The following is a 13,782-nucleotide window of genomic DNA, read 5'->3' on the forward strand; positions in this document are numbered from 1 at the left end:
TCGTCAGCCACCTCAGAACCAACAAAGCCAGAGTGAAAGCAAGTCATCCTTGATCCCAGGGACTGCCAACAAAGGAAAATAATTGGGCAGCAAAAGTAGAGCGCATCTTTGCCAATTACAAATTTTCTATTTAGAAGTAGTTATATGGGAGAACATCAGTGTTCTAGTCTATTAAATATGCAGGTCACGGTTATAGGGAGAAACGAAACAATTATAGACTGTGACTTTTATTTCACAAGCCTTGACACTCAGCAGCAGACAGTGTAAATGTTGCGTGTAATCCCGTTTAAAGGAAAGTTATGTTATTGAAGAAATTCTGCAGTTAAATAATTCATCCTTATTCAGTCTCTGCCAAACAGCACCTGACAATCATGTGCTGTGACTATTGTAAATCGAAAAAGCAAAGTGATGACAAACTCTTGTGATCTGAGAGCAGAATAAGCAAACAAGATAAGAATGGCTTATGCAAGATGTAAACACCAATACATTGACCCATTGTAAAGTTGATAAATTATCACCCATGTACAGTATTTCTGTTGAAAATTAAATCTATAGTTATCCTTTTTCAGAAAACTAGTTTTACAGAAAAATATTTGGTAAGTGTTTTATCAAACGGATGTTTAATAATTATTGAGTCACTTCTGAAAGTGTGAAACATTTTTGAATCAGCATGACTTGCTCCATTGTCAGTGGTTCTTTTCAACTGAACTTGGATACTCGTACTATAGACTACTACAGGTGTCCCCCGCTTTTTGAATGTTCGCTTTACGAAACCTCACTGTTACGAAAGACCTACATTAGTTCCCTGTTTTCGCTAACAGAATGTGTTTTCACTGTTATGAAGGAAGGCAGCGTGCGGGGAAAAGCAGCGCGCAAAAAAAACTAGCAGGCGCCCCAAGCAGCCGCTCTCCCCCGGATTCGGAACTGCATTCTCGCCGGCATTGCTTAAACACGTGCCCGTGAGCAGCCGTTTGCAAGATGAGTTCTAAGGTATCGGAAAAGCCTGAAAGAGCTCGTAAGGGTGTTACACTTAGCGTAAAACTAGACATAATTAAGCGTTTCGATCATGGTGAACAAAGTAAGGACTACGTGAGTTTGGCTTGTGGAAGCTGATGAAGATGATGTTGAAGAGGTTTTAGCATCCCATGACCAAGAACTGATAGATGAAGAGCTGATGCAATTGGAAGAAGAAAGGATAACAATGAAACCGAGTGAGTAATGATAAAGTATGACTTTAGTTTTGAAAGAGTACGTAGCTTTAGGGCATATTTGCAAGATGGTTTGAGTGCTTACAAAGAACTGTATGATAGAAAAATGCGCGAGGCTCAGCAGTCAAGCAAGCCTTCCACATCAATCACAGCAGACGACGAACCTCGACCTTCGACATCGAGGCAGGCAGAGATAGGAGAAGATGAGTTGCCTGCCCTGATCGATGATGAGGTGACACCCCAGTGTCCCACCACTCCAACCCCCAGGCCGCGGACAGATACCGATTCGCGGAGAATGCAGCGGTAGCCGGGAGGCACACAGCACATCTTTAAGAAAAAAGCTGAAATAAACATGCTAATTAATTAGGTGCCGCCTGGCACGAAATTGTCGGCCCAGATCAGAGGCGATGTCTCATTCTGCCCTGCAGAGCTGATGTATGGTTAGAATGACAATAAAGTTTTTTTTGAATCTTTGAATACTAAATCAAAGACTTGTGCATGGCCTTGGTGCTTTCTGTACATTGTAACAGAGATTACATTTGAAGAATACTTTATTGGCCATAAAAAGAATTGGTTTATCTTGCCATTGTGCAAGATGCCATACGACTGCATTCTTTTCCTTCCTTGCTTCAACTGCACTGCCTTCTGCCTCCCGTTAATGTATTGTGTTAAGAAATTGCTAAACTGGCAACAGAATGCAACATGAGCCAAAACTTTGTCTGCATCTTCATGTCAAACATCGTAACAGTTATTCAACAAAATACCTCTGAGCCTAATGAATCAGTAAACAAAAATAGATCTATTTCTGTGAGCTTTTGTAATGAACCCATGAAAGATGAATAACTACCTCATTATTCATCTTTTCCACTATTTTGTAACTAATAGCAATAATAAAGTTCATCCATTCATTTAGTAATCTGCAAACACAAAAACAGCAGTTGTGCAGTGTTCTACAGTTCTACAGCAAAAGATTCTTAGTTATGTATCCCTTTTCATGTGATGTGCTGGTCTATGAAACAATAGAGTTGAATTTTGCACTTGGCAAGTGTGACAAATAATAAACCGCAGTATCCTGAAACTTAATGAATTGACTTTGATAAACTACAGCTGTCTAGGTTTGCAGGTGTACCACATGACACTTAACTTGTAGTGACTCCGCTTCTGGAGGTATTGAAAAAACAAAGTTGTCCTATTAGTTGCAAGCATTTAGTAAAATCATGTTGCAAAAGGGCTACAAGCAGGTAATTCAGATAAATGAGAAATCTCGACAGAATGCTATAGTTTGCTATGAGAAGAATTAAAATGCAGAAGTAGTGAGGCTAAACATCAGTTATACAGGGTGCTGATGAGACCATATCTTAAATACAGTGTTGGTCTCCTTCCTTAAGGAAAGATAGGAATATCCTGAACGTAGTTCAGAGAAAATTTATGAGACTTAATATTTGGAATGGACAAGGAAGCTTATGAGGAAAAGATGTAGAGTCTTGGTTTGTTTCCACAAGGATTTAGAAGAATAAAAGGTGACTTGATTGAAACATGAGATTATGAGAGGACATGCTGGATGTGGAGAATCTAGAACTATAATCCCCTGTACAGCATCTTCATTAACAGGGCAAAGGAAGCGCCATGGAATTTTGGAAATACTGAGATTTTCAAAATCACGTGTGAGATTCCTGTATTTCCTGACTGTTAAATGACAAAATGGTAATAGGATTTTCCAGGAAATTCCATGCCAAATTCTCATCATTATCTAATTACTGCATATGGAAGTTTTGCTGGGTGCTAACTGTTTTCTATGTTATAATAGTGACTGCACTTCAGATGTTTAATCTACTGCCATGTGCTTCAGGTTTTTTCAAACGAAATCTGAAAGGTGCCACAGTTTAAATAACTGGTGGCCACAAATTGCTTTGAAGTGCAGTTAACATTGCATATACAAAGTTGTGTAAAGTCTGAATGTTGAATCATCCAATTCAATGTGTGTTGTGCATATTGCTAGTTCATCTATTTAGCTAAGATTTGTATATTTTGGATGATGAATTTGTACTGGATGTAACTTTGAGATCCAAATAATTATGATTAATTCTTTATCCAATTTGATAATTTCAAATCCATTAATGGCCTTCCTTTAATTTTCTCTGCCTCTGCCAGATTAACATTTTTCAAAGTGAAACTATCCAAGATGTAGTGCTTTTGGATCCCCGATGGTTGTGTACCAGCGTACTTGGAAGACTCTTGTCCAATGAAAATCAAAAGGCTTTGCACCACTACAGAGGCCGTTACACAATAGAAGACATACTACACTTGGTATCAGAGCATGATGTAGAGGAGTTGCTGCAAGTTCTTGATGCCATGGACATTTGTGCACGGGACTTGACCAGTGGATCAATGGTGGATATTCCAGCATTGATTAAGGTGGAAAATCTACATAGATCCTGGACTGATGAAGAGGATGAGTTGCTGGTTTATGGAGGAGTCCGCTTTGTGCCTGTTGAACATGTCACCCCGTTTCCATGTGGAATTTTCCACAAAGTACAAGTGAACCTCTGTCGATGGGTACATCAGCAAAACTCGGAAGGAGAGCTGGATTTAAGGTTATGGACCAGCGGATCAAAAATATCCAACAAAGGGACTGAAGTCATGGTCCTTTTGGTCAACCATGGACAAGGTTTGGAAGTACAAGTAAGGGGACCAGAAACAGAAAAAATAAGGTGTTGTTTATTTCTTGATTCTATTTGCAGTATCATTGATAACCTAATAGTGACTACTTTACCTGGACTCCTGACCGTCAAGCATTATTTGAGTCCCCAGCAGCTCAGGGAGCACAGTGAACCTGTAATGGTCTACCAGCCTAGAGACTTCTTCCGAGCTCAAGCTCAGAAGGAGACTTCACTCACCAATACCATGGGTGGCTATAAAGAGAATTTCAGCAGCATTCTGTGCTTTGGTTGCCTTGATGTTTATTCCCAAGGGAACCTAGGAATGGATATCCCTGTGTCAGAACTAAATCTACTCACGAGACGTAAGCTTAGTCGCCTGCTGGACCCTCCTGATCCCATGGGAAAAGATTGGTGCCTCTTGGCTACAAACTTGGGGCTTGTTGATCTTGTTGCAAAGCTTAACACTCAGAATGGAATTTCGACAAATGGGAGGTTTCCAACTAGTCCAACCAGTGCTGTATTGACCGAGTGGGCTGCTTCGCCAGAGAATACCGTGGGGCTTTTAATATCAAAACTAAGAGGATTGGGTCGTCGGGATGCTGCAGACTTTCTTTTAAAGGCCTCTATTGTTTTTAAAGTTAATTTAGATACCAATGGACCTGAGAACTACATATCCAATTGCAATGGCGGGACCTCTTATAATTCAATCAGTTCAGTGGTTTCAAGATAAGAATGTTCTGCAAAACTAGTGAGGTGCAATTTTAACTGAATTCTCACTTTATGAAATGTATCCTTTGTGTACAGATATTGTCCAGAATAGTTGTGGTAACTTGCTTCCTTTAATAAGGAGACAGCAGTGAAATTCACTGAACTTGTTTACTACCAGATGATAAACCACAGTTCTTCAGCTCTAATCTTTCTTAAAATGCAAGATGGTTTTTAACCTTAAAAAAAATAAGTAAATAGACTGGAAATATATTTGTCATTTATGCATTAGCAAATTGCAATGTGTAAGATGTATGATTTGTAAGGACTATCTTTATTGTGCCGTTCACAAAAGTGAGTTTAGCAGAAACCCTCCACAGGAATGTGAATTTTATTGCAGGTTTTTCATCATCTCAATGAACATGGGGTAAAGGTGAATGTTTGCTATTGACAATATTAAATTTGTTATGTAAGTCGACAACCAAATGTGAGTGCCTTTTTCAGGGTTTCCTGACATAAGTAGACCAATAATTGTTAAAGCTTTTAAATAGGAATTTTCTACCTCCCCATTACTCTTCACGAAGGAGCATGCAGATCAGTTACTATGAATGGCTTTTGTGTTTTCCTATTGTATACTAACTTCATTTTGGGCCAACTTCTGTTCATATTGATGTGGTTTATCCATTGTTTAAAAGGGAACAAGGTCTGTGGTAGTTTCATGTGCATTGATAATAAAAATTTAGTGATGTACAGCAAAATTTAATAGTGGGAAATCTTTACGATTTTTTGATCTATTTATATGCAGTTATAGGGGAGCATGCTATTTTAATGCTACATCTTTACAGTTGCATTCTTATTAGCTTTTTAGTATAGTATTATGACCTGAAGTATTTTTAATAAACAATTTCATTATGAAAAATGGACTTTAAAAAGCAATTTGTGTTTTTAAGATACTGTTGGTTTTCATGTTAAGGAAGTCTTTGGGCTTTTGCTTCAACGGTACTCTGCTTCAATTCTGGGCACTTAAACAGTGAGACTTTCAGTGTTACAGGTGAGACACGTTGTTTATCGCTTGCTGAAAGTGAATCATCCAGCACTCAAAACTCACCTAAAGGGAAATGGGTGAGGGAGGGAATGCGTAGAACAAGGGAAATATCTTTGTTCAGGTTAGACCAAATGAGTTTGCTGGGTTGGGGGCAACGAGAATAGCACGTAGAGGGGCAATTATTTCTACACAGAGGGTAGTTTTTGGAATGAGTTGCCAAAGGTGGTAATGGAGGTAGATACCATCGTAACATTTAAAAGCCATCTGGTCAGGTACGTGGAGGGTTTGGACAAATGACATTTCTGTAGATAGTTACCTTGATCAGCATAGACAAGTTGGGCTGAAGGGCCTGTTTCTGTGTTGTATATCTACAACTCTAAAGCACGTTTTAGATTGCTTGCAGTCACAAATAGGCCCTAACAACTGTTCAAAATCTGCAATGTACTACGAGACTGTCGTCTTCCTTTTCTCGATCGTTACAGCCTCTCCCAGGATCAACCCGAAGGTTCCTGCAGGCAATCTGCTCTTGAAGTTGAAAACTACAGTCAGCCCTACAGGTTCTGGTAAAAGCGGCTGACGGCCAATTCTCAGTACAGGGATCATTCCCCTACACCTGGTTCAAACCGCTAACTTCTAGATCTATGTATTCATGAATAATTATGTATAAACATAAAATTGATAAAAACCGCATTGGAAATGTGCTGTAGGTATATCAACTGGAAAACAATGGATGAAAGACCAGTGAGTCTTGCATCAATGGCTGGAAAACTAATAGAGAGGGTTTATAGGGACAGGATTTTAAATCATTTGGAACAGCCTTATTAGGGATAATCAGCACAGCTTTGTGAGGGGCAGGTCATGCTTTACAAGACTGATTGAATTCTTTAGGGGTGTGACAAGTATATGGTAACCTACCTCCGTAGCTATCATCCAGTATCACTTACATTCACTGTTTAAAAACTGTTTTGAGAGTTTGTCATGAAGCATATCAACTCCTGCCTGAGGAGTGACTTGGATCCGCTCCAATTTGCCTCTGTCATACACGTCTACAGCAGATGACATTTCATTCAGCTCTGGAACATCTGGACAATGAAGGTGCATACATCAGGCAACACACATCAAAGTTGCTGGTGAACGCAGCAGGCCAGGCAGCATCTATAGGAAGAGGCGCAGTCGACGTTTCAGGCCGAGACCCTTCCTGACGAAGGGTCTCGGCCTGAAACGTCGACTGCGCCTCTTCCTATAGATGCTGCCTGGCCTGCTGCGTTCACCAGCAACTTTGATGTGTGTTGCTTGAATTTCCAGCATCTGCAGAATTCCTGTTGTGTGCGTACATCAGGTTGCTTTTCATTGACTACAGCTCAGCATTCAACATTATCATCCCCTCAAACTATGATCCAAGCCCTAGGCCTCGATACCTCCCTGCCCAACAGGATCCTCTATTTCCTCATTTGCAGACCCCAACAACGGATAAGCAACAACATCTCCTCCACAATCGCCATCAGTACAGGTGCACCACAAGGCTGTGTGCTTATGCCCCTGCTCTACTTGCTTTTATACTTATAACTGAGAGATTAAGTACAACTCCAATGCCATATTTAAGTTTGCTGAGAACACCACTCTTGTTGGCTGAATCCAATTGGCATACTGGAGAGATATTGAAAATCTGGTTGAGTGGTTCCACCACAACAACCTTTCGCTCAAAGTCAACGAATGCAAAGAGCTGATTATTGACTACATAAGGATAAATCAGGGGTCCACGAGCCAGTTCTCATCAGGAGATCAGAGGTGGAGAGGATCAGTACCTTTAAGTTCCAGACGACAGCATCACAGCAGATGACATGTTGAATCTAGGCAAACTTCCATGAAAGTAAGGGTACTGTTGTATGCTCTTTGTAAAGGCACTTGCATGCTGGTCCAGGATAGATCCTTTGATATATCCTGGGACCAGTGCATAAGTGCCACTACAAAGAGGGAACAACAGTACTTTTACTTTCATAGAATTTGCCTAGATTCAGCATGTCATCTAAAACGTTGACAAACTTCTATAGATGCATTCTGGAGACTATCTTGACTGGTTGCATCTCGGGCTGGTATGGAAACACCGATTCCCTTAAATGAAGAAACCTAAATAAAGTGGTGGATTCAGCCCAGTCCATCAAAGGTAAAGCCTTCCCCACCACTGAGCACATTTTCCAACAAACAAGGAAGTATCAAGGACGCCTCTCATCATCCAGGCCATGCTATTTTCTCACCACTAGGTAGAGCAGTGGATGTGGTGTGTATGAATTCTAGTAAGGCATTTGCTAAGGTTCCCCGTGGTAGGCTCATTCAGAAAGCCAGGAGGCCTGGGATCCAGGTAAATCTTGGCTGTGTGATTTCGGAAACTGCTTGCCCACAGAAGACAGAGGATGGTACTAGAAGTCTATTCTGCCTGGAGGATGGTGACCAGTGGTGTTCCACAGGGATCTGTTCTAGGATCTCTGCTCTTTGTGACTTTTATAATTGACTTGGATGAAGAAGTATGAGGCTGAGTTGGTATGTTTGCAGATGACATGAAGGTTGGTTGTGTTGTGGATTATGCAGAAGGATGTCATAGGTTACTGCCGGATATAGACAGGATGCAGAGCTGGGCTAAGAAGTAGCAGATGAAGTTCAAAAAGTGTGAAGTGATACACTTTGGAAGGTCAATCTTGAAAGCAGAGTACAAGGCTAATGGCAGGAATCCATTGGTGACATACAGAAATTTAAAGGATCGGAGGGCTCCTAACTGTATTTCCAGGTAAAGCAACACTTCACTTGCGAATCTGCTGGGGTCATCTATTGTATCCGGTTCTCCTGATCTGACCTCCTCTACATTGGTGAGACCCAACGTAGATTGGGGGGCCATTCTGTCAAGCATCTTTGCTCCATTTACAAAATGCAGGATATCCCAGCAGCCAACAACTTTAATCCCAATCCCCATTCTCATTCCAACATGTAGCTCTGTGGCCTCCTCTTCTGCCATGATGAGGCCACTTTCAGGTTGAAGGAGCAACACCTCATCTCCTGTCATGGTGGCTTCCAACCTGAGGGCAAGAACATTAATTTCTTCAACTTTTGGCAAGTTTTCCCTCTCCCCTTCCCTTTCTTCCAATTCCCCTCTCAAAACTACCCTTTACTCTCCTCCTCACCTGCCTATCACCTCCCCCTGGTGCCCCTCCTTCCTTTTCTCCCATGGTCTACTCTCCACTCCTATGAGATCCTTTCTTCTCCAAACCTTTATATTTTCCACCTATCATCTTCCAGCTTCTTTCTTCATTTCCCCCCTCCTCCACCCATCTGGCTTCACTCACCACCTTCAAGCTTGTCCTCCTCCCACTTCCCCACTTTCTTATTCTGGCTTCTTCCCTTTCATTTCTAGTCCTAATAGAGGGTCTCAGTTTTACAGAGCTTTCAAGTGGGCTGCATCAGCACAAGAGGTCATCCATTGGTGAAGCAGCGCGAGATTTTAAAAGAGCTCAGATGCTTTCAAGACCTTTCGGTGAGCTGCAATCATAATGATCTATTGGGCACTTGGCAGCAGCCACTAAAAAGAAGTGTGAGATAAGTAGAGAGGCCGTTGTGTGATTGGACAGTGTTAGAGTGGTCAGGCTTTTGCTCAACGGGTTTGGGCAAGCACAAGCAGAGGTTCTAAGTAAGTTTCTAGTAAGTTTTTTTTTCCTGTTAGTACGTAGTACTGAGAATGGGTTAAAGTTAGTGGTATGTTCCTTTGTGAGATGCAGGAACTTTGGGAGATCCTGATAACTACATCTGCACAAACTGTACTGAGCTGCAGCTCCTTCGTGTTAAGGAACTGGAGCTACAGCTGGATGACCTTTGGCTAACACGGGAAAGTGAGGAGGTGATTAGATACGGTAGGCTTATTCAGAAAGTCAGAAGGCATGGGATCCAGGGAAGTTTGGCCAGGTGGATTGAGAATTGGCTTGCCTGCAGAAGGCAGAGGGTTGTGGTGGAGGGAGTACATTCAGATTTGAGGGTTGTGACTAGTGGTGTCCCACAAGGATCTGTTCTGGGACCTCTAATTTTCATGATTTTTATTAATGACCTGGATGTAGGGGTCGAAGGGTGGGTTGGCAAGTTTGCAGACGACACAAAGGTTGGTGGTGTTGTAGATAGTGTAGAGGATTGTTGAAGATTGCAGAGAGACATTGATAGGATGCAGAAGTGGGTTGAGAAGTGGAAGATGGAGTTCAACCCGGAGAAGTGTGAGGTGGTACACTTTGGAAGGACAAACTCCAAGGCAGAGTACAAAGTAAGTGGCAGGATACTTGGTAGTGTGGAGGAGCAGAGGGATCTGGGGATACATGTCCACAGATCCCTGAAAGTTGCCTCACAGGTGGATAGGGTAGTTAAGAAAGCTTATGGGGTGTTAGCTTTCATAAGTCGAGGGACAGAGTTTAAGAGTCGCGAGGTAATGATGCAGCTCTATAAAACTCTGGTTAGGCCACACTTGGAGTACTGTGTCCAGTTCTGGTCACCTCACTATAGGAAGGATGTGGAAGCATTGGAAAGGGTGCAGAGGAGATTTACCAGGATGCGGTCTGGTTTAGAGAGTATGGATTATGATCAGAGATTAAGGCAGCTAGGGCTTTACTCTTTGGAGAGAAGGAGGATGAGAGGAGACATGATAGAGGTGTACAAGATATTAAGAGGAATAGATAGAGTGGACAGCCAGCACCTCTTTCCCAGGGCACCACTGCTCAATACAAGAGGATATGGCTTTAAGGTAAGGGATGGGAAGTTCAAGGGGTATATTAGAAGAAGGTTTTTTACTCAGAGAGTGGTTGGTACGTGGAATACACTGCCTGAGTCAGTGGTGGAGGCAGATACACTTGTGAAGTTTAACAGACTACTAGACGGGTATATGGAGGAATTTAAGGTGGGGGGTTATATGGGAGGCAGGGTTTAAGGGTTGGCACAACATTGTGGGCCAAAGGGCCTGTACTGTGCTGTACTATTCTATGTTCTATGATACAGTAGGGGCCACAGAGAGGTAGCCACCCCTAAGTTGCAGGTGGCAGGTGATTGTCAGTGCAAAGCACTCTTGGTCATTCCCCTCAATAATAAGTGTATTGCTTTGGATACTGTTGGGGGATGATCTGCCAAGGGGGAGCCGCAGCAACCTAATCTCTGGCACTGAGACTGAATCTGTCTCTGTGGTTCAGAAGGGAAGGAGGGACAAGAGGGGTACAGTAGTGATAGGGGATTCCATAATTAGAGAAGCAGACAGCATATTCCTTGGACATGAAAGAGACACTTGGATGCTGTGTTGCCTCATGGGTGCCAGGGTCAAGGGTGTCTCGAATCAGGTGGTCAGCATTCTTAAAGGGGTGGGTGAACAGTGGAAGTTGTGGTACATATTGGCAACAATGATATAGTTAGGAAAAGGGAAGAAGTTCTGAAGAGAATATAGGGAGTTGGGTGAAAAGCTATTGCTGCCAGTGGGGGTAAGAATAGGATGATTTGGAAGATGAATGCGTGTCTGAAGAATTGGTGCAGGAGGCAGAGTTTCAGATTTCTGGATCATTGGGATCTCGTCTGGGGAAGGTATGACTTGTAGAAAAAGGATGGGTTACACCTGAACCCAAGGCGGACCACTATCCTTGTGGGCAGGTGTGCTGGAGCTGTTGAGGGTTTAAACTAATTTTGCAGGGGTATGGGAACGAGAGTGTAGAGCTGATGGTGCAGCAGTTGATATACAACCAGATGCAGTGTGTAGTGAGACTGTGAGAAGGACAGGCAGATGACAGGGCAAAATTACAGTCAGTGGGATGAGTTAAAAGTGCAACAAGGCATCAAGATCAAAAAGGGTGATAAATATCTGTTATCTGTCAAGTAGGGGACCGTGCACAATTCTGATTTGATGGAGACAGACGTGAGACCACGGAGGAACATCTGGAAAACTTCTGAAGTGCCCTTTTCGCTGCCACTGCTACTGTGTGGTAACCGGAATCTCCGGAGCTGAAGGCCCCGAAATCCTCAGCTTTGCGTGTTTCAGCGGGCTGAGGAGAGGTCGATGGCGCTCGGGAGGCTGTACTGGAGAGGCTGATCGGAAGCTCGAAGTTTTTGGACGGATGGACTCAGTGTCAGCTGTGGTCGGCTGCTTCCAAGGTATCGGCAAGTTGATGGTGCCTGGAGGTTTATGGCAGGGAGTTTCTCCCTTTTGCTGCCTGCTATCGGGGACTCAGGAGTCGATCGACTTGGGACTTCGAGACTTTTTTTTACTGTGCCTATGGTCTTCTTCATCAAATTATGGTATTGCTTTGTACTGCTGTAACTATATGTTATAATTATGTGGTTCTGTCAGTGTTAGTCTTCAGTTTGTCCTGTTTTCTGTGATATCACTCCGGAGAAACATTGTATCATTTCTTAATGCATGTATGCATTTCTAAATGACAATAAAAGAGGACTGAGTGTTCTCATAATCTTAAAAAAAATACAGGACTGAAGGTGTTATATTTGAATGCACGCTGTACGCGGAATTCGGTAAATGATCTGGTGCTGTTGTTTAGATATGGTGTGGGTATCACGGAGTCACGGCTGAAAGAAGATCATTGTTGGGAGCTTAACATAAAAGGATACACATTGTATTGAAAGGACAGGCAGGTAGGCAGAGGGGGAGGACATGGCTCTATTGGTTAAAAAAAAATGAAATCAAATCCTTAGAAAGATGACATGGGATCGGAAGATGTAGAATCCTTGTGGGTGAAGTTAAGAAAATGCAAGGGTAAAAAGACCCTGATGGGAGTTATATATTGACCTCCGAATAGTACCCAGGATGTGGGCTACAAATTACAATGGGAGATAGAAAATGCATGTAGAAAGGGCAGCTTTGCAATAGTCATGGTGCATTTCAATATGCAGTTTGATTAGGAAAATCTGATTGGTGCCGGCTCCCAAGAGAGGGAATTTGTAGATTGCCTATGAGATGGTTTTTTAGAGAAGCTTGTGGTTAACACCACCAGGGGAACAAAATTCTTGATGTAATGACCCAGATTTGATTAGTGAGTTTAAGGTAAGGGAATTCTTAGGAGGCTGTGATCATAATATGATAGAATTCACTCTGCAGTTTGAGAAGAAGCTAAAGTCTGAGACATCAGTGTTACAATGGGGTAAAGCGAATTACAGAAGCACGAAAGAGAAGCTGGCCAAAGTTAATTGGAAGGAGACACTAGCACAGATGACAGCAGAACAGCAGTGGTTGGAGTTTCTGGCAGCTATTCAGAAGATAGAGAAAAGATACATCCCAAAGATGAAGTAGCATTCTAGAGGAAGCATGAGGCAACCATGGCTGACAAGGGGAAGTCAAAGTCAGCATCAAAGCAAAAGAGAAGGCATATAATATAGCAGAAAATCATGGGAAGGTGGAGAATTGGGAGGCTTTTTAAAAACTAACAGAAGGCAATTTAAAAAGTCAAAAAGAGAGAGGGAAGATGATATATAAATGTAATCTGGCCAATAATATAAAAGAGAATACAAAACGTTTTCTCTGATATATATAAAGAGTAAAAGACTCTAGAGTGGATATCAGACTGCTGGAAAATGATGCTGAAGAGGTAGTGATGGGGGACAAATAAGTGGTGGATGAACTTAAGTACTTTGCGTCAGTCTTTGATGTGGAAGACACCAGCAGTATGCCAGAAGTTCACGAGACTGAGGGGGCAGAAGTGAGTGTTGTTACGATTTCTAAGAAGAAAGTGCTTGGGAAGCTGAACAGTCTGAAGTTAGATCAGTCACCTGGACCAGATGAACTACACCCCAGGGCTTGGAACAAGGTAGCTGAAGAGATTGTGGAGACATTAATAATAATCTTTCAAGAATCACTGGAGTCTAGAATGGTTCCAAAGGACTACAACATTGCAAGTGCCACCCTGCTCTTTAACGGAGGGAGGGAGGCAGCAGAAAGCAAATTATAGACCAGTTAGGCTGTCTTCAGTGGTTGGAAAGATATTGGAGTCTATTATTTAAGATGAGGTCTCAGAGTACGTGGAGACACATGACAAAATAGGCCAAAGTCAGCATAGTTTCCTTAAGGGGAAATCTTGCCTGACAAATATGTTGGAATTCTTTGAGGACGTAACAGGCAGAATAGAAAAAGGACAATTAGTGGATGCTGTATATT

The 13,782-nt window shown here is 42.3% G+C and overlaps 1 protein-coding gene across 3 annotated transcripts in view; it reads left to right on the forward strand.

Moving 5' to 3' along the window:
- Nucleotides 1–5,488, forward strand: part of dapk1 (death-associated protein kinase 1) — a 193,773-nt gene extending 188,285 nt beyond the window's left edge. For all 3 annotated transcript variants that reach the window (XM_063068839.1, XM_063068840.1, XM_063068841.1), the window contains exon 26: nt 3,360–5,488. In XM_063068839.1, the coding sequence (XP_062924909.1) occupies nt 3,360–4,598 (1,239 nt within the window). In that variant the 3' untranslated portion in view covers nt 4,599–5,488. The remainder of the gene's footprint in view (nt 1–3,359) is intronic.
- Nucleotides 5,489–13,782: the final 8,294 nt, after the last annotated feature.

This window comes from Mobula hypostoma, chromosome 16 (assembly GCF_963921235.1).
Source record: "Mobula hypostoma chromosome 16, sMobHyp1.1, whole genome shotgun sequence".
Taxonomy (NCBI): Eukaryota; Metazoa; Chordata; class Chondrichthyes; order Myliobatiformes; family Myliobatidae; genus Mobula; species Mobula hypostoma.